The 24,133-nt window shown below is 43.5% G+C and overlaps 1 protein-coding gene across 2 annotated transcripts in view; it reads left to right on the top strand.

The window, feature by feature from the left end:
* The window catches only part of stab1 (stabilin 1), a 113,843-nt gene that overhangs the window by 75,159 nt on the left and 14,551 nt on the right, over window positions 1-24,133 (top strand). For both annotated transcript variants that reach the window (XM_023954693.2, XM_023954694.2), the window contains exons 47-65: window positions 773-853; window positions 965-1,117; window positions 1,983-2,117; window positions 5,536-5,595; window positions 7,716-7,889; window positions 8,941-9,030; window positions 10,949-11,095; window positions 11,860-11,916; window positions 12,013-12,181; window positions 12,271-12,420; window positions 15,544-15,648; window positions 15,975-16,091; window positions 17,075-17,207; window positions 17,291-17,351; window positions 17,596-17,740; window positions 18,241-18,374; window positions 20,479-20,644; window positions 22,223-22,329; window positions 22,997-23,116. In XM_023954693.2, coding sequence (XP_023810461.1) covers window positions 773-853; window positions 965-1,117; window positions 1,983-2,117; window positions 5,536-5,595; window positions 7,716-7,889; window positions 8,941-9,030; window positions 10,949-11,095; window positions 11,860-11,916; window positions 12,013-12,181; window positions 12,271-12,420; window positions 15,544-15,648; window positions 15,975-16,091; window positions 17,075-17,207; window positions 17,291-17,351; window positions 17,596-17,740; window positions 18,241-18,374; window positions 20,479-20,644; window positions 22,223-22,329; window positions 22,997-23,116 — 2,304 coding nt within the window. The remainder of the gene's footprint in view (window positions 1-772; window positions 854-964; window positions 1,118-1,982; window positions 2,118-5,535; window positions 5,596-7,715; window positions 7,890-8,940; window positions 9,031-10,948; window positions 11,096-11,859; window positions 11,917-12,012; window positions 12,182-12,270; window positions 12,421-15,543; window positions 15,649-15,974; window positions 16,092-17,074; window positions 17,208-17,290; window positions 17,352-17,595; window positions 17,741-18,240; window positions 18,375-20,478; window positions 20,645-22,222; window positions 22,330-22,996; window positions 23,117-24,133) is intronic.

The following is a 24,133-nucleotide window of genomic DNA, read 5'->3' on the forward strand; positions in this document are numbered from 1 at the left end:
GCCGCAAGGCCCCCAGAGCCAGAGAGCAGGGAGGCACGGAGGGAAAGAGGGCGCCGCCCCAGCCCAACCGGGAGAGCAGCCCCCCCGCCCCGCCGGGAGAACCCAACGCAGGGCCCCACCGGAGAAGGACGCCCACAGCCCCAGACGAGCACCCCACCACCACCCAGGAGTTCCGGGCATCCCCCCGCCCCAACCCCAGGTACGAGCCAGGACCCCCCAAGGGAGACCCACTCCGCACTCCAGGCAGCCATCCGCCCGGCCCACGGTTGGTCCAGGGAGGAGCGAGGCAGGGGCCCGCCGCCCCCGCCCAGGAGGGGGGAACCCCGGGGAAAAAAGAGGGCCCACAAGGGGTGTTGTAAATATGGCCCGACCAGGCTCGGCCACAGTTGGAAATTTGGCGGGGCCCAGCACTCAGGAGCAAGGACCAGAACCCACCCCCCAGGGACACGAACACCCCCGGCTCAGATGTAATTTGAACCCCCCCACCGCGCGGAGAGAGCACCGCCGGGCCCAGGAAGCCGGCACCCCGGGGACACAGCCGCCGTTGCAAAGGGGCCCGTACCCCCCACCAGGGAAGAGACATTCTTTTGATGTCAAACCCTTTTGTAACTTGGCGAGTTACACTAATAAATTGTTACATGTCTGCACTCTCAGCTTCATTGTTTTATGGTGGCAGAGCTGCGGCTAATGTGTACAGTATGACACTGTCATGCTTTTCTGCTCACTGTTTTTTTGCATTGCTAATGGGCTTTGTTGTCTGTGTTTATCCTAGATGATCGGTTCAAACAGTGTTTTGAGCAAGGGGCCCCTGACCGTTTTCATTCCTCTGGAGAAAAACAACAAAAACATCACTGTAAGCCCAATTTAATAATTACTTGTACATAAACAGAAATAAAGTATTGTTCACTTTGAACACAAACCCATTTTTAGAAAACTTTGTTAGCAAAGTGATTCTACATTTCAGGCACAACTTAATAGATGGGAAGACTTGAGACGCCACAAGGACCTGGTTTTCAACCATGTCATTTCCTGTGAGAGCCTCTCTTTGAGTGATCTGAGGACTACCGAGCGTGCTGTGGCAGTGTCAGGGCAGACTCTGCTCTTCAGCCTTCTGGAGGTCAACACAAACACACACACACACACACTCACACAGCAAGTGACTGATATCAAACAGCTGACCTGACAAAAATACAACAAAACCTAAATGGAGGAGATGAAGGATTACTTTGTAGATGTTGAAATTGTTCAAAAACATCAAAAGTAGACAAAAAAAAGAGAGGAAAATCATCACCTTCCCAGAGCAATAAATGGAGAAAAAAAAAACCCGTAAATTGCATAAATACGTTTTTTTTTTAAAATAGAAGAAAAGGAAAGGAAAGAAATGGATACAAGAATTGTATCCATAGCTTTGACGTGTATTTGCCTCCATTTTCATTCTCATGGTTTTTTTCTGTCCTATAGTGGTTGTTAAACTTGGACAAGACAGCTCTTTAACCCTTTCACTCCAAGATGTCGACAGCGACACAAACACTCTCTTCGATCTACCATAAATCTTTCACCATTTATGAAATGAATGTAAATCCAACAGATTCTGTTGCACAAAGCTGCTTTTCCCAGCTTCATGGAATTTTGTTGGTAGCATAAACAGTTGAAGAGTTACAGTAATTCAAAGACTGTCTACACTCAAGCTAAAGCCACTTAAGGGTTAAAAGTGCCTTTACCTTTTGTTTAAATATACAATTATTTAGAATGATTTTCTCATTTTTTAGATAAAATTATAAAAAATGCTCTTTGTGCATTCATAGTTCTAAAAATAAAAATATGTGCTACCAAATAATGTAAAAGTGTAATCAGTGCATTTCCAAAGTGATTTTATATTCATTAGTGGTGGTGCAATGTTGGCTGAAAGCAGAAGGGTTAGAGTGTGACCTGCTAAGAAATCCTCAAAAAAATGACATTTTTTATGTCTTTTCCTGTTGCAGGGTTCTGTCTGGATCAACAACAGGTCAAGGATTCTAAAGAGTGATTACAGCACAAGCAATGGAGTCATCCACCACATAGACACTCTGCTGACACCCTACAACCTGGAGGACAAACCACAGAGCCAGGCTAAAGAGGTGTGGGGACAGAATGATGCAAAGTAAAAATGGAGTAGAAACTTTCTGAAGGGAAGGACGTCCATGCAACTGCTGTGCAGAGACAAAGCAGCAGCCAAAAAACATGAAGTCTCTCCACTAAAAAACAAATGATTCTTTTTTTTTATTAATTCATTTATGCATGCATCAGAGTGTTTGGGGCCACTCCTTTCATTCTGCTTTTTTCAAATCTTGACCAGAGAAATATCCGTTTACTGTCAAACTGTTTGTAAAGCCATTATTACTTTACTACACACTTCAGAAAAGTTGGCCTGGAACAATTTACTTTAGAAAAATGAACTGTCGTTACTCACCAAATACTTATTTTCCATCATTAATTACAAATAAATTCTTTAAAAATCGCCACTTACCATTTTTAAGCGGGAGAAACTACGCAGGTGGTGGTTGACTAAATGACTAAATTATTTTTTGCCCCACTGTATATATATATAGATATATATATATACAGTGCAGACCAAAAGTTTGGACACTGAAGGCATCAAAACTATGAATTAACACATGTGGAATTATATACATAACAAAGTGGGAAACAACTGAAAATAAGTCACATTGTAGGTTCTGATAACTGCTTTGCACACTCTTGACATTCTCCTGATGAGCTTCTAGAGCAGGGGTCGCGAGCCATATATGGCTCTTTTGATGGTCACATGTGGCTCGCAGACAAATCTCGAATTATGAATTGTGAATTGCCGTGCCTAAAACTGTGCGCTCCCGTTTCTGAGAAAGAGCGCGCAGTTGCGGGGACGGGATGTGTGAGGAAGAAAGCAGAGGGTGGGGGGGGGGACAGGCAGCAGGTGAATCGCACAGGGATTGTAAATACGTAAAACCCGCTGCCCGTCACTCACTGCAGCTTGTGAGTGTGTGTCTGGCTCCACGTCTGCATGTGATCGTCTTTCTCACATCTACAGAACATTCAGACCTACGATCACGTTTAAAGTCTCAACGCCTGCATGAAGCAGAAACTCACCACGTATCAACCAGACCAGACAATCAGCAAAACTACCACGAGAAATACTCAACATTTATTAGCAACAGCATAACAATGTTATTAAAAAGAATCCACAGACTTATTGTACTTTAAAAATGTTGAAATGACATCAAATGCACACATTCACTTGTATATTTAGTTTTAAACATATTGTCGCGGACTGAGTTTAACTTGGCTGTTGGGCCGCGTTATAAATTCTGTTCATTTAACGCATCAAGCAGAGATCTGATTGGCTCTCAGTTCTGTCGCTCAGCCTGTTGTTAGTTTGGACCATGGGGTTCAGCTCTGGGCCGAATAAGGGAAATGGGAGGACTGGAGCGGGAGCAGGGGAATATAAAGTTGGGAGAAGCGCTCTTGTCTCAGTGGGAGAAATTCAGGAGTTGCTGAATTAGTTGTACGGCGTTTGTTGCGGTCTGCAGTAACCAGAATAAAGAATCTTAAAAGAGGTTAAGTCTCAGTGTGGGGAAGGGACACTACATTATTGTATGGCTCTTTCGAAATTACATTTAAAAATATGTGGCGTTTATGGCTCCTTTCGGCCAAAAAGGTTCCCGACCCCTGGTCTAGAGGTAGTCACCTGAAATGGTCTTCCAACAGTCTTGAAGGAGTTCCCAGAATGCTTAGCACTTGTTGGTCCTTTTGCCTTCACTCTGTGGTCCAGCTCACCCCAAACCATCTTCATGGGTTCAGGTCCGGTGACTGTGGAGGCCAGGTCGTCTGGTGCAGCCCCCCCCATCACTCTCCTTCTTGGTCAAATAGCCCTTACACAGTCTGGAGGTGTGTTTGGGGTCATTGTCCTGTTGAAAAATAAATGATGGTCCAACTAAACGCAAACCGACTGGAATAGCATGCTGCTGCAAGATGCTGTGGTGGCCATGCTGGTTCAGTCTGCCTTCAATTTGGAATAAATCCCCAACAGTGTCACCAGCAAAGCACCCCCACACCATCACACCTCCTCCCCCATGCTTAACCGTGGGAACCAGGCATGTAGAGTCCATCCGTTCACCTTTTCTGTGTCGCACAAAGACACGGTGGTTGGAACCAAACATCTCCAATTTGGACTCATCAGACCAAAGCCCAGATGTCCACTGGTCTAATGTCCATTCCTTGTGTTCTTTAGCCCAAACAAGTCTCTTCTGCTTGTTGCCTTTCTTTAGCAGTGGTTTCCTAGCAGATATTCTACCATAAAGGCCTGATAGACACAGTCTCCTTTGAACAGTTGTTGTAGAGATGTGTCTGCTGCTAGAACTCTGTGTGCCATTGACCTGCTCTCTAATCTGAGCTGCTGTTAACCTGCCATTTCTGAGGCTGCTGACTCGGATGAACTTCTCCTCTGCAGCAGAGGTGACTCTTGGTCTTCCTTTCCTGGGGCGGTCCACATGTGAGCCAGTTTCTTGGTAGCACTTGATGGTTTTTGTGACTGCATTTGGGGACACTTTCAAAGTTTTCCCAATTTTTTGGACTGACTGACCTTCATTTCTTTAAGTAATGATGACCACTTTTCTGAACTTATCTGCTTTTTTCTTGCCATAATGCAAACTCTAACAGTCTATTCAGTAGGACTATCAGCTGTGTATCCACCTGACTTCTGCACAACACAACTGATGGTCCCAACCCCATTTATAAGGCCAGGAATCACACTTATTAAACCTGACAGGGCACACCTGTGAAGTGGAAAACATTTCAGGTGACTACCTCTAGAAGCTCATCAGGAGAATGCCAAGAGTGTACAAAGCAGTAATCAAAGCAAAAGGTGGCTACTATGACGAACCTACAATATGACATTTTCAGTTGTTTTATACTTTTTTGTTATGTATAGAATTCCACATGTGTTATTTCATAGTTTTGATGCCTTCAGTGTGAATCTACAATTTTCATAGTCGTGAAAATAAAGAAAACTCTTTGAATGAGAAGGTGTGTCCAAACTTTTGGTCTGTACTGTATGTGTATATATTTAAACATACTGTATACAAAATGAGATTAAAAAAATGACAGGCTAATTTGTCTGTAAATAATTAATCGTTATTAATGTGATAATTTGACACCCCATCTATATATGCAAAAGTAGACAGTAAAACCTTGAACTTTGTCTCTCTTATTAATATGTTATGTAAACTGCAAATTCTACAGAATTAAATTGACACTGTTGTGTTACTCTTAATTGGGAGATCAGTCTACATGTATGTGAAATGGGTATTAAAGTGATAAGCATTTGTTTTTGTATTTTTTTGTTGACAGTAATGACAAAGGTTATTTGGTTTGGGTGGAGTATCGTCAATCAAGAAGCATGTGCAGTTGACTAGCTAGAAGTTATGGCCTGTAAAAAAGCAGGAAAGCTTGTGTACTGTTCTCATATACACCTAATGTCACCTTTTTGTTTCTCTGTTCTAGATGAACTTCACAACAGCAGCGTTGTTTTATGGTTACAGTCGTTTCTACAAACTCGTTCAGGTAAAAAAACACCAGCTGTTACTGACTGTGACACATTGGAACAGCGATGGGCGATTCCAGGCCTCAAGGGCTGGTTTGTCTGCATGATTTCCAGATATCCAAGCCCTACTCATTGCTGAGTACCTGGTTCAGGTTTGTCCAGCCAATTAGTAAATGCCAGAGCAGAGTGGACAACATGCAGGAATGCTGCCCTCAGGTCTGGAGTTTCCCATCCCTGCATAAAAAACACATGAACATTTTCCGGCTTTAAGCTGCGTTCACACCGAACACGATTTGTGCAGCCGATTCCCATCGGCTGTCTCTCTTTTGCTGTGCGGTGAATTCTGTGCTTGCTGCCACAGCAGCATGCAGGAGGAGCTACCAGCTAATGATATTAGCCTGATAGCTACATGGACCGGTGTCTGTGTGGATCTCATTTATAATGCATGGAAAACACAGATGATGTTGAGAGATCAGGTTTATTTATTTTCCAGATAGAAGAGGAGTTCTACAAAAACATTGGTAACCACGTCTCCTTGTTTGGGATCATTCAGCTTCCCCCCGTTGAGTGAGCTTTTGTCCTGCTGCCGTGTCTGAAAGACGGCTGCTTCTGTTGTGTTTCCATCTGTCTCTGACCGGGTTTGAAGGCTTGCTGTACTCTTTGCATTAACAAGAGAGGGGGGAAAAAAACAAGAATAAAATAGTGCTCCAGAGAAAATCTACTTGAAGATATAATATTTTAAAACTGTTCTTTATTTTTAACCTCCATCATGAAAAATATGCTAAAAGAACCTTTCAAAAACACCAAAAACACCTATATTTGACTCCGTACTGACTCCATCTGCCTGCCGCTTGCCCCAAATCTCGCCTGGATCTTGAATACTCTAGTTTCCTCTCTAATGCTCCAATGCTCATCATTGGCCCTGCCTGCCTGACAATGATCTAGCTTTGGGGATTTTTAGCTGTGCTAAGAAAACCTGCTGCAGTTGGGACCAGCTGTCTGCCTGTTTTGTGACAAATACATTCTTTAACACAAGTCCAGTGATTACTAAGCTGAATGTGGCCATGATGTCAAATGTGCCAAATATGCGTCGGACGCATCTTTTTTTTTTATCTTGATGCGCAGCAAATTTGCTGCTCGATGCCTGTCCAAAACTGTGCTTGTTGCCTTGACGCCCCAAACACGTGTGGGAGGAGCTATCGCCAATTGTTTTCATTACACAGAGCCCAACACGCAGGTTCACTGGTGTTTATCCAGAATTTTCATTGAAAACGGTCACTCGAACGCCAATTGCCAAGGCCGTTGTGTGTGTACATTGTGTGGCAGGTGCAGTGCCACTTAGTAAAAGGATTCCACTGTGCTCACCAGCTGCTCACCAGCAGAGGGTTTATAAAAGTGTGAGAGTTGAACGTCAGCCTGCTGCTCCCATGTTGGATCGGCTGAGCACAGCCTCAGGCTGCCCAGCGCGGTGGCTGCGTGTAACCGGAGTCCTGCGCTTATCTGTTTTTTTAGGTTTCTTTTGGTTTCACTCTGCACCATTTCTGGGAAACCATAATACCACAGTGGCTTTAGAGACTTCATTTTTTGGGACCATCGGGTCCTTGTTTGGAATGTCAGGGAGGACGGGTCCAATTCTCATATACAGTCCAGTGAGTGAGCCAGTGATGTCTTTTGACTGAAAATGTCACAGGTGTTGATTTTTAAATTGATTATGAACTTTGCATGTTCGAGTGCCTAGTATAGTATGGTATGGAGCATAGTAAGGAGGATATGATAAAGCCTTGAAGCCATCAGTTGTAAAACATAATATTTATGAGTGTTTTAAGTTATAAATCATTCAGATTTGACCCAAACAGGACCGGAGGGTAAAGGACATCAAATATAACCCGGTAGCTTAAGCAGAAGTAACCATGTCCTCTACGAAGAGATGGATGTTTGAAAGCCTGGATACTAACTTGATACATTAATACACCTACAAATGTCTCTGTTAATCATGTTTTCCTCAGAGAACAGGTCAGTAAAGGTCAGTAAACACTCCTAGTGCATCCTTATACGAATAACTTTAATTTGAAACTTCAAAACCACTTGGCCTTTTTTTTATGCTAAAGCAGCCATTGTGCTATGTTCTTGATTTGTGCAGGATGCAGGTCTCCTTCCTGTGCTCCAGATGAGCACCCACCAGCCATTCACCATGTTCTGGCCCACTGACAAGGCCCTGGCCTCCTTGCCAGCAGAGCGGCAGCAATGGCTTTCCAGCCCTGATCATCTGGAGCAGCTTGCTGCAACTGTTAAGGCTCATGTTGTACTCTCCAAGGTAACATAAGACATTTCATGGGATTAATGCAGTAGTGTCTTACAGTTTTAAAAGCACAAATACATATTTAGGTCAGCAATTATTTTCACCTGATATTTTATTATCTTTGAAGTTTAATAATGCATTCACACTGGACGCAATTTGCGTGTCAAATTTGTGTCTGCCGAATTTCCGCCAAATTGCTTTTGGGAAGCTCTACAGAGGCGCAAGCAAGCACGCCACGGTGTCTGGGTTCACCAGATCCTTCAGCGTCTCTTCCAGTGCACCTCACTCCTGCAGTGGAAGCTCCCCCTGGGTTACGGCCGTTTTAATGTAACTTCCATCTGTCTGTCAAGTTAGATCATTAACTCAAGAGTAAAAGTGGGGAGTCTTTTTATTATTGCCTAGATGAAAATAAGATAAACGTGGAGCTGAAGCGATCGAACAGCTATCACGGCGCCCGTGGCTGCCATCACAGCGCCCGTGGCTAGTCTCTGTATGCTGGGCACCCAACAGCTAGAGTGCAGGCCAGCACAGCGAGCACTGCAGCTCAGGGTCCAACTCGATTCACTGCTCGCTCGCTACACCGCGGTGAAGCTAGTTTTATGATGGAAATTCAACAGACATTCAGCACGGATCCCCAGTGGTGGCTCTTAGGGATTGTCAACAAGTTAACAAGTGCATCATAGGGCGAAAAAAAGGTTTACATTTTTATATTTTTAATGTAAAAATACACATAAAATATTCATCATCTATGATTGCAAAATAAGTGCCACAATTAAGCATACGTTTGGACTTGTTTTGACATGGCTATTTAAAAAAAAAAAGTTAGAATTCATATGAGAACCTCTGGATCATAAGTCACTACATATGATTCTAAAAGGCCTCAAACACCATTTCAGAGAAAAAAAACAAGAAAAGTGGTTCCTAATTAGAAATGACTCTAGAGTGCTATCACAATTCTTTCATCTAACATTGAATGATAGGATTGGTGGAACAGCTAGGGGGTAGGACGTTCAACTTTAACCATGCGGTGCATCAATGAAAACCTTCTGTGTGTGTTTGTGTGCAGTTGACAGCCATCAGCCAACCAACTAAGTTATCCTCTTACCGAACCATGCACGGATCCACCATCAAATTCAGCTGTGACAAGAAGTTGGTGGTGAGAAAACAGCCCACACTCAAAAATGTCCCGGTTTTCTATTTTTAAAGCCTTGCTGCACAAAAAGCAAATGAAAATGTGGATATGGAGAACACACACACACACCAAACACACATGCATCAGTGTCTATAAAGAGAAAATCTGTGGATTTGTGTATATTTTCATATTTTACAGTAGAATAACTATACAACATCACAGACATCACTGACACAGACAAATATAACAAACATTTGTTTTCTAATGTGTTCACTTAATGATTTGTTGATTTAAAACGAGAATGACTTCTTGCATTTTCTGTCACAAATATGCTGTAATTCAACATATAATAGCACAATCAATGACCTGCCCGGGAGAAGCTCAGAGCCGTAACTCTGAAGGAGTTAGGGTGCGCAACGTGCAGTAGAGACCAGCGGTGAATGAAAATACACCATGATTGCTATGTCCTTTACATGTCACACAGTGAAAATATAGAGAAGTTTTGTTTCAATTCCATCTTCTGAACTCACCAAATCCCTTTCGGGGTCACAGGGTAGCTGGAGCCTATCCCAACCTCCATTGGCGTTCAACCTGGATGGTTCTCCAATCCATCAAAGGACAAACAAAGACAGACAACCACACACACCCACATCCACAATTAAAGGACCATTTAGAGTCACCAATTAACCTAAGAAGCATTCTCTTGGACTTTGGGAGGCAATCGGCGAAAACCCACTCATGCACAGGGACAACATGTAAACCCCTTATGCAGCCCAACATAAGGTTTCAACATCATAACTGCACGGTTAAAATGTTAACAGGATCTATAGCCGCATTTCAGTGGACACAAGTAATCGGAATAAAAGCCTGATCAGATTAAAAATGTGTCATGTAAACACGCCATATGGAACTTACTACTTTGACTCGATCATACTCTAAATTCCCTTCCGATCGACATAGGTGGGTCATGCCGGTTGTTCATCCAATCGTGGTGCGTGTAAACAATTTATTCCGATTGTGGGTAACTACTGTTCTGGCTCTTACGTTCTGCGTAGACAGTGTGGTTCTCCAGAGGAGGCTTTGCAGAGCAAATAGAACCGTAATAAATGTTTTTGTTAGCTTGTATTAACCTAATCCTAACTCATTTAGAAAATTAGAATACAGTCACTTAAAAATAATCTAATAAAAAGAAAAGCATGTTTAGAAGATCATCTTGCTCTGTGCTGCATCTACTCCTTCTTCTACGGCTGTTTCTGGTATTTTAGGTACTTCTGCGCATGTCAAAATGATTTATTCCAATCAAAAGTATTCTGTATGTAAACGTTTGACATAAAAGGATAAAGTTCTTCAGAGCCCATGTTAACAGTCCAATTCTAATCTGATCACATGTAACAGCAGCTACTGTGTCACAAGCCTAGAAACACATTGAATAAAGAAAACTGGGTCTATTTGTCAGTGAATTATGATTCAAAAAAGGTGGTCAACATTTTGAAATGTGTAACACTTCTCTTTCTATGATAATATTTTATGATTTTTTATAATAGTGTCACCCTCATCCTGGTTCTGCTGTTGGTTTTTACTAGAAAAGTCTGAGCGAAGACTGAGATAAGTATTTGTGTTTCATCCATTCATCCTTTTTGCGTGCTAACATACTTTGCCCTATCTCTGCTGACGTCTTCATTACCCGTTACCTCAGTGACTTACCAAAGCTGCTTACGGATGTTTGAGCATTTTTTCTCACTAAGAGAACTTCTGACAACAAAAGAGGGCGGGCCGCGTGCACGCTTGTAGAAATGTGTACGTTTTCTTGTGTCCACATATTTCCAAATTGGACGAATACACCATGCTTTAGACCCACACACTTTAGCTCTGTGTTTAGCTCTGGCTCTTATAGCTATGTTGAACAGTTTCACTTGTTTTAAACTGTTGTTTTTGTTGTCAGGGGTCGGTGTTGATCAATGACAACTCAGCCAAGCTAGTGGAGCGTCATCTGACCTTCAAAGAGGGCGTGGCGTATGGCATCGACCAGTTGCTGGAGCCACCTGGACTGGGAGCTTTCTGCGACACGGCAATAAACAGAACCACTTATGTCAGTATTTCTGCAGATTATCCTCTCACCCTCAATCTCCAAAATTCATGTGGTAGTAATGGAGCACAAACTTAGTGGGATCTGCACAAAATGGCAATGTAAACCCTAGAGAAAGTTGAGGGTTAAAATCCCAGTAAAACATCAGTTTCTGAAATCCTCAGACCAGCCCCTCTAGAACCAACAAGCATGCCATGTTCAAAGTCACTTCAATCACTCTGATGCTCAGTTTGAACAGCAGCAGATTGTCTTGACCATGTCTGCATGCCTAAACGGATTGAGTTCTGCCACATGATTGGCTGATTAGACATTTGCATTACTGAGCAGTTAGACAGGTGTGCCTATTAAAGTGTTTGGTGAGTGTAGATGGGCTGATAAAGTCCTAGATTCAGGTATTAGTTCGGTTTGTATACTGACAAAAGTAGCCTCAAAACAGTAACTATTAAAGTCTATATAATACTCACTGTAAAAGTATATATGATTAGATGATGACAACAACCAGCATGAAGAAACATCAATTAGAAGCCTATGACTTGGTGCTTCAGAGATGTTTACTGTACGTGGAGAAGATCACCACAATCTCAGGCATGAGAGTCTCTATTTACAAATTCAAAAGGAGTCCATAAGACTTTCATAAAAGAAACCAGGGCAGATGTTTTATCCACTCTGATTTATTGACTAAAAATGTCTATGCCATGTATTTTTTGAATATGAAATGAAAGTAAGTGTAAGCCACAGTCCAAGTTCCCTATTTTGAATTGTTTCAGGGGAGATGTGGAAACTGTTTTTTTCCTCCCTCCTGTCCACCCACACATGTTTACACGGTAAGACATGCCTTTTTAACCTAAACCTATTTAATGTATGTTGGGGGCTTGTGCACAAACTCTGCAGAAGTAAACAAGGCTTCTGCATTCATGCAGGGTCACACTGAGCGTTGTCGAAGATTCAAGTACTCGTACAGAAAGTCCTACTCTGGCTGGTATGGAGACCTGGATGGTCGTTTTGGACAGTCTGGCTGTAGGAGAATTTGTCAGTATAGTCCCTGGGTACCACAGTGTTGCAAGAACCACTATGGCAGAGACTGTCAGGGTATGACATAAAGGTGTCTCACGGCATGTTTTTTTTAAATGTGAAGTATTCTGTGTAACATGATTCTACCACATCTTCATTTTGTACAGTTTGTCCAGGTGGTCTTGAAGCTCCATGCAGCAACCATGGCTTATGCAATGATGGTCAAACTGGCTCTGGGTCCTGTATGTGCTACAGAGGATTCAAAGGGAAGGCCTGCGATTCATGTGTTGCTGGTTACTATGGCGCCAACTGTACAGGTACATCTAAGGAAATGGAAACTTTGTGTCTCAACCCAGTATTCTTTAAAGAATTTACAGAAGAATTAAACCTCTGGAATTAGGAGGGTTTTTTCTAACCCTTTTATGAAATCCACCAAAAAAATGTGTATTTTCCTTTTTTATGTGTTATAGGTAGTATCAATTATGATTCGTTGGATAGTTTGGTAAGTTTTGGCTCATAAACAATGTTAGTTCAAGATAATTATTATAGTTTTTAATTTCACACTGATGAAATTCTAGCTTAAATTGGACAGCAGTTAATGTTTCAAGCAGCATTCAAACCGGCCAGACCAAATAGCCTTCAAGCGTTCAGTCATGCTCAATATTGAGCATGACTTGAGACTTGCACTAACAAACCTGCAGCCTAGTTTCGAAAAGATGTGTAGCACAAGGCAGGCACATTGCAGCCATTAACACAACTTTGTGTTTCTTTTTGCACATAGGTTCAATGTCAATGTTCATACAAAGTGAATGATCCTTTAACCCTTGTGCTATCCTAGGCACTTCAACATCGGGAGTTTGGTCATCTAGACCCACTAGACAGTGCACTGAACCTTTTTTCTTCAATGATTTGGGATCTTCACTGGTGTCCATGGATTACATGAAATCTTTTTTTTTTTTTTTACTTGTCCTGTCCAACAGCTGGGCAGGCAGATGAGAGTTGAGGGTCTCTTGTGTTGGACATATTTTACTTTAACAATAGGGGTTAAACCCTAAACCCCTTTTGTAATTGAGGCCAAACTTTATTAATTTCAACCATGTTTGAAAATCTTTGGTGTTGGACCGGACAGAAAAGGAAAGAAGGGAAGAGGAGAGAGGGATGTTAGAGAGAGGGGGGGGGGGGTGATAATAGGAGGGGAGGGGGGATAAGACAATGAAGCAGCATAAAGCAACAAGTTTACTGGTTGTTTATCATTACGGTAAGGTTCCAATGTAGTACAAAAAGGGCGGGGCCTGTCCACACACACACTCAAATGTTATCAACAAACCTGCTTGCTGCAAAAATGTCCACATGTCAACATGTACACAAAACAGATAGTGTTCACACACGCATACCTATGCCTTAAAACCAACTAGTGTGAAATATTTCATTCATTTTATCACGCAAACTATTAGTGCAAAGGTGAGCTAACACCTGTGCTCAGGTGAGTGTTTATGTTCTTCTAAAATGGATGGTGGAACGTGAAAAGAAGAAGGGAGAGTGCCCAGCCATCCCCACACCAAGACCCCTGCCGCAGCAGCAGCGGCAGCCGGAACCCCACCAACGCCACACAGGAGCAGGCAGGGAACAACCGCTCCCCGGGCGACCAAATCCGCCACCCAGGCCAGGGCCAGCAGGACCGCCGCGAGGCCCCCAGAGCCAGAGAGCAGGGAGGCACGGGGGGAAAGAGAGCGCCGCCCCAGCCCAACCAGGAGAGCAGCCGCGCCGGGAGAGCCCAACGCAGGGCCCCACCGGAGAAGGGCGCCCACAGCCCCAGACGAGCACCCCATCACCACCCAGGAGTTCCGGCGCATCCCCCCGCCCCAACCCCAGGTACGAGCCAGGACCCCCCAAGGGAGACCCGCTCCGCACTCCAGGCAGCCACCCACCCAGCCCACGGTTGGTCCAGGGAGGAGCAAGGCAGGGGCCCGCCGCCCCCGCCCAGGAGGGGGGCACCCCGGGGAAAAAGGGTGCCCACAAGGGGTGTTGTAAACATGGCCCGACCAGGCTCGGCCATAGTTGGAAATTTGGCGGGGCCCAGCGCTCAGGGGCAAGGACCAGAACCCATCCCCCAGGGACATGAAGACCCCCCGCTCAGGTGTAATGTGAGCCCCCTCCCCGCACGGAGAAAGCACCGCCGGGCCCAAGAAACCGGCACCCAAGGGACACGGCCGCCGTTGCCAAGGGCCCCGTACCCCCCACCAGGGAAGGGGTAGGGGACAGATGGTCCTAGGTCCCACCTTCCTTGCAAAATGTGTGAGCGTGTGTTTGAGAGGAGAGGACGTGTGTGTGCATGTGTGTGTGTTTATGTTGGGATGTATATATTGAGGGGGGAGGGGTGTGTGAACTAACGGGGGTGCAGTTAAAATTGGCGGGTAGGGCACTAACGGGACATCTCCTGATTACTAACAGTCATGCCCCCCCCCCCCCCCCCCCACCAAGGGGCCCTAAATGTCTAAGGTGCGGTTAAAATTGGCGGGTAGGGTGCTAGGAGGACATCTGCTGCTTGCTGGCAGTGATGTCCAAGCACCCCCCCCTACCAAGGGCCCTACATGTCTAAGGTGCAAATAAAACCGAAAAAGGGGGGGCCCACTCTATACGGCAACCATAGGAGGGGGGCCACTGCCTAGTAACCCCCCCTCCCCCCAGAACGCCCCCCCCCCCCCCCCCCACAGAACAGGGCCGACAAGCCCCCCGCCCCACCCCAGACCCTGCAGCCAAAGCGGATGACACCCAGAGCGACCGGGGGTCCCAAGAGGGTTGTCCCGTACCGTCCCAGAGCCAGGAAAGAACACGTCAACGCAAGGGTGGGGTCATCTAAGATAGCACAAGGGGTATTTGTTTTCTAGTCTCTAGCATTAGGAATGTTTAAGATTTTGATATGGTATTAAAGTTGAACATGTTTGGCTTATTTTGTCACAGTGTTTTCGTTGTGTGGGGAGAATTAACACTTTTCCTCCTCACAAAATGGGGAACAAGAGAAAAAGTTTGAGAACCACTGTGTTAAACAGATAAATTTAGTGTCACACCAGTAGTGAGAAAGCTATGAACTTCCATAAATACTGTTCTTTTTTAAAAAATTTCCCTTTGGTGTTTTATTTTTAACTTAGTAACCAACTTCCTTTCCCTGCACAATCTGTTCTGTGTTGTCCGGTCAAGCAACTGAAAGAAACGGAAAAAAGGGAAGGCACTATGGCACGTTTTACCATGGCAAAAAGGGCAGGTTCTCAAGCACCCCTAGGGCTCTATGTGTGCATGTGCCTAGTCTGTGCCCCCCACACACATACACACACTCACACACAAACAAGACCACCAGGGTTGTATGTCAGCCCATGTTCGAACACCAGTGCCTGGAGCAATGGTGAGAGAAGGAATTCAGTGAAGTTGTTCCTGTCCCTTAGCTTGCAGCTGTGAGAATCAGGGAAGGTGTGACGATGGCATGGAGGGGACTGGAACATGTGTCTGCTCTCCGGGCTGGGAAGGCAAGAACTGTCAGAAAAAGTTAGGTGAGTTTTTACCTTGGCAGTTGGCTGTGAGACTCAATGTGCTGCTATAATGGACCCAAGATAAGGTAGAAGGTAGATTGTTGTGTTATGTTTTTTATCATATTATTAATCCAGACATTGAAGCGCTAGATTATCCTGACATTGATGGGCTTTATAAATTGTTAGATTTTCTTTGAGAGTAAAGTAAAAAGATCCAGGTATGTCTGTCTGCTGTCCCTCATAGCATTAGATTTTCATTCTCTTTCTGATATGTAATTTTAAAAATGTTCATTTTGATTTATGTTTAATCATTAAAAACGTTCCCTCTGTGTTTCCTTATTCATCAGGTTCAATCCCAAAAGAGTGCCAACAGTGCCACGCTCAGGCAGACTGTGTGCCAGTCACCGGCTGCCAGTGTAAGCCTGGGTTTCAGGGAAATGGCACCTTCTGCATTCCAGAACCATGTGAGTGTTGTTAAAATGGAAAAACTGGGTTTCTCTGAGACCACTACAGCATTTTGTGGTGACAATAGGTTGTGATGGAGCTACAACCTGGAGTTAAACAAACAAAACAACAAATCTACAGCAAAACAATGGTAAATGCCGAGTACTAACAGTATACAGCGCTTTTCTACCGTCTCAAAAGACCCAAGGCGCATTACAGTCACAGTCCTATTCACTCATTCACACACTGATGGTGGCTCCACTGCTGAACACACTGGGGCCAACCTATTACCACTAGGAGCAACGTAGGGTTCAGGTAGGGTTCAGTGTCTTATCCAAGGACACTTCGACATACCAGTGGGCAGGACGGGAACCGAAACCACGACCCGCCCTTCTGAACCATTGTAGAATGGTGTCGCTCAAGTTTAAATCAGACCAAATAAGACCTTTGTTGTCTTAGAAACAACTCTGTTCTAGAAAGCCTGAAAGTTATCGTCAGAAGACTGAATCCTACGACCACTAAACCAGTTTGGTATAGAGTTGGACGCTAATTTGATCGCAAGATGCTAATATACAACTTCTCGCATTTGAAAAGTATTTACAGGTTTTTTTTTAAGTGACAAATTAAAAAAACTAATGAATGAACAAACTACAGTGTAGAAAAGATTGCTTTTGGAATGCATAACTATGAGAATCTTATGGCTTTATTTTGCAGATTTTTGTAGTGTTCTTTCAAGAAGTCAATGAGATTTGTAGTCTTAAAAAATGATTCCAAAAAGAAAATTAATGGATTTTTTGATATGTTGATTATTTATTGAAACCGTACATTGCATTTTGATAGAAAAATGCTTTTTTTAACTTTGTATTTGTTGTTGACGTAAAAAAAGATGAGTCCTCCTCTTGAAAGGGAATTTTGTTCGTGGGTGAATATTTTAGCCACTTTCTGCTGTAACTTGTTGTGGGGACATTCTGCACATTGGTCCATGTTTTGTGAAACTTTGCAGCTCCAGACCTTTGCTCAGAGTACAATGGAGGCTGTCACCAGGATGCAGACTGTAACCAGACAGGCCTGGCTGTCAACTGTACCTGCCATGAGGGTTACCAAGGAGACGGCTTCTCCTGCCAGCCCATTAACAGGTGGTGTCTCCAGTTCATGAAACCTTGACTCTTCAGTCTTTTTTAGATTTGCTTTGCTGAGAACAAATGTGTATTCTGCACAGGTGTACTGAAGAGCAAAATGGGGGCTGCAGTGAATTTGCCACCTGCAAATTTACTGGTCCAGTAAGTTCAAATCCTTAACTATGTTGTTTGTATGGTTGCTTTTGCAACCATACAAACAACCATATTTCTTTTTTAAATGGCCTGAGGTGAAGCTGTGCTAGTCTAAAAAGAAACAATATTTCATAGATTTTTGTAAAGTGAATGCTTGTATTTATTTCTTGTCAAGACATATTAACTTTATATTCAAAAATGAAAAGTACTGAAAACTAAATTTCCCCTTCAAAGTGTAATTTTTGTCGTTCAGAACAAGCGTGAGTGTGAGTGCCTGCAAGGGTATGTGGGAAATGGAGTCCAATGTTTGGAAAAAGTGGTTCCCCCTGTGGACCGTTGCCAGGAGGATAATGGAGGCTGCGCCCCTGTGGCTTCCTGCAAGGACCTGCATTACCATGGTAACACATCTGGCATGATTTTACCATGCCAGATGGTAATGAATTTTTTGCCATGATGGGCATGCGTGTGAAAGCTTTTAGAACTAAAGTAACATTTGTTGATTATCTAAGGATGAGTTTCAGATTGTGTTACCATGGCAACAGATCTGTCTCTAACTACTGGTCAAGACAATGTCTGTTACCAAGGTAACACCTGTAAATGTGTACAAACCTTCATACCATCACCTTATGTCCTTATAAATAAAAAAATACCTAACCATGGCAACATGTGTTTTGGTTTTATCATGCTCTCATTACAAAGCGAAGCAGTTAGGACTAGCAGTGTTATCAAGCTCCAGTAGTGCTGCCTCTGCTGAGTGGGAACCATATTGATACAACTTAATCTAGTTCAATCAGGAGCAGCTGGTTAAAGAGCCGCATGGTTTACTCATAAGTTATTTCCACTGTGCAATGCAGAACAAGTAATCTGTTTAAAATATACAATGAATGTTGTTCCTTAGCCAACACAGCTGGGGTGTTCCACCTAAGTTCTCCTGAGGGGAAGTACAAGATGAACTTCAGTCAGGCCAACACTGCTTGCCAGGCTGAGGGCGCCACTTTAGCTACCTATAAACAGCTGGCGGATGCACAGCAGGTAAATGGCCCTCCCTTTGGGCTTTTTTCCTTTAAACATGTCTACTGTTACCCTTATGAATAATGTCAAAGGATGAGGGAAATGTCCTAGAAGGATTTTGTATCTATAGCCATGGCTCAGAGGACCTGGAAAGATGGCTTTAAGAGTCTGAATGCAGCTAACCTCCCTTTCAAAACATGATTTTGTCCAATATCTGTTTTTAATGTGTATTTCCTGGTCAAACATTCCCATCAGCACAATATTAGTAATCAAACAGTAGAAATCTTTAATGTGCTGCATAGCTACGATTATTTAAGGCCTTGTTGGCGCAGGTGCATTCCCAGGAATCAAGCAATCAACACAACACACCCACACGAAAATCCAATTAGCACAGCAATCAATAACTTTAACCCTAGCACACACCTCCAACACTCAGTTCCTGGAAACTCTATAAAGACGTCAACAGTTTTTGGGGTTGTCTTTTTTGTTTTTTGTAAAATGGTAGTAAGATCGTAGACTGCTCGGTGAGCCAGTAGAGAAAAAATGTTCATGCACATTTTTTCATAGCGAACACCTAAACAACACGTAAGTATGTTCTGCAAGTATGGCTGAAGTAGGTGAGACACAGGCACATCGTACAGATTTGTCTTTTTTCTTCAACCCCTCCAATACCTGTGCACTGCGCGAGGCGCCCATTAGTACTGTTCACGTGATAAGTGCAAACTCCTCGCATGCCTGTGGCAATCCATGCTTTCAGCCTGACTGTTAGAAATGAGGAAATCACACAATCAAAGCGTAGCTTTGCATAAACCTCAAGGGAACTGCAGGACAGACCTGTCCTCCCCTTAAGATGGAGTTGTTCTTTTCTACAACTCTCCAGGGAACCTGGACAACCCAAAAGCCAGCAGCATCTGTACAGGTCAACCTCCAAGCAATAATGACACGTTAATACGTTTCTTAGTACTAAAAATACTGACATTCCCCCTTACACTAAAGCAGCTCCAGTTGCTTCAAGTCTGACGGTGGCTGGGATGAGGCCACTCCATGGGACTGCCAGGCCAGCGCCAGAGGGTACCCGCTGGTTCCAAGAAGCCAAAGTCCCACAGACTTCTATAGAAAAATAAACAGCTACTCATTCTATTGGTCAGAATAACCATTCTTGCTCTGATACCAATTTTCACATGTTCATTCCAATTCTAATTTCCTTATCAGCTTTTTTCTTTATTGCAAGTTAATAAAATTATAAACTGTCCAATCAGATGGTTCAAAAAAATATTTGGAGCCCACTGGCTCCCATGTACAACCTTTGACATGTTTGATTGACAGATTGGTAGACAGATTAGCCCACTTTACAAGTGGCAGGGGTGTGGCCTTCCAACAATCTCACTCCTGATTGACAAGATTGGTTGCCGTAGAAAAATTAAAACTTAGACAGGTTTGGACCAATCCCTGCTTATTGATGCCGTCTGGCTCCAACTTGGCGGTGTCCATATCGTAAAAATGGTGACTGATTAGACTTTCTACAGTTGGAGCCAGAAGCAAGGCATTTTCCATGGGAGACGTCACACTCTTATGGTACAGTCAATGGTTGCTACCGTAGACCAGAATGTCTATGATCAGAACTTTCTTCAGGCAGCACTCAGTATTGATGTAGCCTAAAATAAATAAAAACCTACATTAGAACTTGTCTAAAAAAGAAAGAGAGAGAGCACTGCATGGACAAGAGTACTTCAGCATCAGCAGGCCAGGAGCAGCCAAGCACCATGGTGACAATCATATCAGCTCCGCCTCTCCACCACTGCACGATAGCAGCAGCAATCAGGTTCCCTTGTTGGTTCCAGATGACCCCCATATTTGAACTGATAAACCCAACCGTGGGCGCCTCAAAATTATCCAGTTTGGTTGCACACCATCTGACTTTGTGAATTCTCATCCTTGTTTTTATTTACATGTAGGGTTTTGTGCAACATTTGAGTTTGTGTTGTGAGAATTTAAATAAATGCCTTTAAAGATATTAAAAGAAGATGAGCGATAACTGTGCCCCTTCGAAATTCCTCTGGAGCCAGATGTTGGTACTGCCATGGTATACGTGGAGATTTCAGCCTTCTTTCTTCTGCTCTTCCAGCTTGGGATGCATCTGTGTGTTGCGGGATGGATCAAAGGGCAAAGGGTGGGATATGTCACCCAGTACCCTTCACCCAAGTGTGGAGACAACCACGTGGGCGTGGTTTTGTACAAAGACCCAGTGGATGTGAGCAATAAGTACGATGCCTACTGCTACCGGCTCCAAGGTATTTCAATTCTTTGCAGACACATTTTCTGAAACTGTTTGCTTTATTTTTACTTTCATATGGATTGAGGTCAAACTTTAAAACATTTTTGTCGAAGCCTTTTAACAAAACTATTGTGAACCCACAAACAGGCCCATACAAAGCACATGGGCATGGCTAATGCTTTGAAGAAACTTGATTTAATCTTTTGATGCAAAGGCGATTCAGGTATATAAAGTCTGCATTGGATTAGCTTTTAATATTGTTTAAATAAATATCTTTACCATAAATGTCTTTTTAATTACTCTATTACATATGCAGTACTTTTCCAAGATGAATTTGTGTCAAGGTGGAATGTAAACTTCTACCACCAAATTGTTATGGTGCATTCACACCAGAGGTGATTCAAGCGCAGATTTTGCTGCTCGACACTTGTCCAAAAGTGTGTTTATAGACTTAAGTGAATCTCCAGATGTGCATGGGAGGAGCTACTGCCTGAAGTTTTTCAGCCTCAACTCTACATGAAAGCATTAACTGTCTCATTTACAATGCATGGAAGATACAGATGACATTGAGAGATCAGATTTATTTATTTTGAGGAACTCTACAAACGCATCAGTAAACACGTCACCATGTCTGGGTTCATTCAGAGACTCTCCCGGTACGGGGAGGTTCACCATCTACTGCAAAAGCTGCCTCTGAATGACAGATGCTCTCAGTGCTACTTCCAGCTCTCTGTGACCCAGTTTGATGAAAAATTAGGACTTTGCCTCGATGGAAAAAAGAAAAATATTATTATTTGTATTAATATAAATACTAAAATATGTGTTTGTGCCACTCTGCCTTCCTTATCGACCGTTGTATTTGGACCTGATCTTCTGTTACCTGACCCTGTTTCTGACTCTGTCTGCCTGCCGCCTACCCTGACTCTCGCCTGGATCCAGATTACCCTGTCTGTCCTCTGATGAACTTAAGCCTGTTATTGACTCCTGCCATCCTGACCCTGATTTAGCTTTGAGGACCTTTTGCCAAGATAATAAACCTGCTGCATTTCGATCCAGCTGTCTGCCTGTTCCTGTGACAATTAAACTATTTATGGATTTTCTTATGCAAAACTTTGATTTTGCTGTTACAACTTTTCCTGACCGCAAAAGAAATTCACCAAGTCAGAAAATATCCATCCATCCATCTTCCTCCGCTTATCCAAGATCGGGGCGCGGGGGTGGAAATCTAAGCAAAGCTGCCCAGACTTCCCTCTGAGTCTGGGAAGTCGGAAAAAATCACTAATTGAAATATTACTGTCTAACAGTTTTGCTTCTTAACCTGAAATACAGAAAAAATACACATTTTCAAATAAATTAAACATATATGAATGCTCCTGAATTATATGTTTTTATTTTTATTTCCTATATAGCAGTAAAGAGTTCTTCATTTTCTAATGTTTTATCATTGATGGTTTTAAACTGAAACATGTTGAAAGCAAATCTGAAAGGTTGAATCAGGAGTGTATTAACATATCAGGCAAATATCAGATATTGAAAAATGTGTGTTTATACAAACCTCAAACCAGTCCAGCTGACATCATTTCTCTGGGTGCAGATGTTTCTTGTGCGTGTCCAGATGATTACGTTGGAAATGGAGTCTTCTGTCACAGTGTCCTGACTAGCGTTCTGTCAACATACCGCAACTTTTCTCTATTCTACAAGGTGAGTGAGGACAACTGCTGAGTTCATAAGGCCCATTGTCATTTTTTCTTGCTAGCTGTTTAGTAAATATTACTTTTAGTTTAAATTAACTTTCTTTGTGTGTGAGCAAAAACTGTTGAAATTCCTATTATTTTAGTCCAAGGTCTGTTATATTTTGGCAGCAAACAACTTCTTGGAGTTAAAAGGTCGTTTTTATATAGATTATATTAGGGTTGAGCAACATGGCCCTTAACAAATTCGACAAATAATCTTAATTGATTTTTTTCTGTCCCTTTACTTTCCTAAATAAAAATTACAAATGAGAGAATATAAATGACAAAAACGCTTATTTTAACTTCTCCTTTGAGAGTTAATCAAATTCAAAGTGCAATTAATACAAGCAGTAAAAATGCTTGTAAAACGATGTGGTAGATGTTTTGTGAGCTGCCGCTAGCTTGAGCGTCTCATAGAGGCAGCAACACTTCTACTCGACAGAGCGCCTAGTTCCTATTTTAGGAAGGCATCCAGTAAGTCTATTATATGTATTGACACCGATACCATATTAGACACCTTTAATTTTTTTGTCCACAACTTTCTGCTTAATGTGTGTTTTAAGAGGATTAGTTCAAAGATTGAGCTTTCTTTGCAGTCAGATTAGTCTAATGTGCCTATCTCTTTGTTTTTGTAGTTTCTGTTGGACTACAGCAACTCAATGTCCAAAGGGAGGGAACTCTTCGAGGTATTATCTCAAAGGATGTCGGAGGTCACGCTGTTTGTTCCTCATGATGCCGGCTTTGCATACAACCAGGTAATCTGCAACTACAACAACGTGGCAAAAGGGAACTCTGTTGTTAACGCTATAAGACATTGAGACTATGACATTAAGATCATTTTAAGGTATCGAGATGAACAGGGGTAGTATTTATCTAAAAAGTAAAGGTTGGAATCTGCTGTTTGAGCATATCAGCTTGGAAAAAATGTCAGCAAAAAGTTCAAGTAACCTGGAAACAATATAGTCTCTCTGGTCTCCCATAGTTAACTTTTCTTAGCGGACGGGGTGTCCGGGCGCTGCTGCTCCTTGTCTATATGCTGGGCTTTTGGGGTGGAGTGGGGCCCTTCTGGCGTCTTGTGGGGGCAATAGAGGTTCCGTTGGTTGGGGGGTCTGGTTCGGCACCTGGGGGGGACGGGTGGGGGTGCCACGTGGTCTTCCTTGCCTGGGTGTGGGGGGGGTATGGGTGGTGCAATTGGGTGGGAGTCTGGCTTGGCTTGAGGGATGGGCTTCTTGCTGTTACTGGGGTGCTGGCATGGGGCCCATCTGCACCTGGGGCTGGGATCACTCCTTCTCTGGGATGGGGATGGGGGCTGTCTGTGGGAGTGGGAGGTCCTGTTGGTATGGGACCTTGGAGGGTTTGGCTGGTTGGGGTCTCCACTGATTGCCTTAGTTTGGCTGCTTTGGTCCTGTCAGAGCCTGACCAGCCTCGGCAATGGGGGCCGTGTCCCTTGGGTGCTGGCTTTTGAGGCCGGGCATGCCTTGCTCCACACAGGGATATGGATCCCTAAGTTCTCCGGTGGGACCACGAAACAGGGATCATATTACATCTGAGCCGGGGGGGTGTCCCTGTGGTGCAGGTTTTGGTCATTGCCCTCGAGCGTTGGCCCCCTCCAAGATACCAACTGAAGGTGAGCCTGGTCGGGCAAGGTTTACTATTCTCCTCAGGAACCCCCACTTCCTCATGGGTGGCCCCACCTTGCTCTCTCCCGACTTCCCGTGGGGTGGGAGTGCGGTTGTCTGGAGCATGGGGCGGGTCTCCATTCTGGCTCGTGC

This window comes from Oryzias latipes, chromosome 5 (genome assembly GCF_053564925.1).
Source record: "Oryzias latipes strain Hd-rR chromosome 5, Olatipes_Hd-rR_3.1".
Lineage (NCBI taxonomy): Eukaryota > Metazoa > Chordata > Actinopteri > Beloniformes > Adrianichthyidae > Oryzias > Oryzias latipes.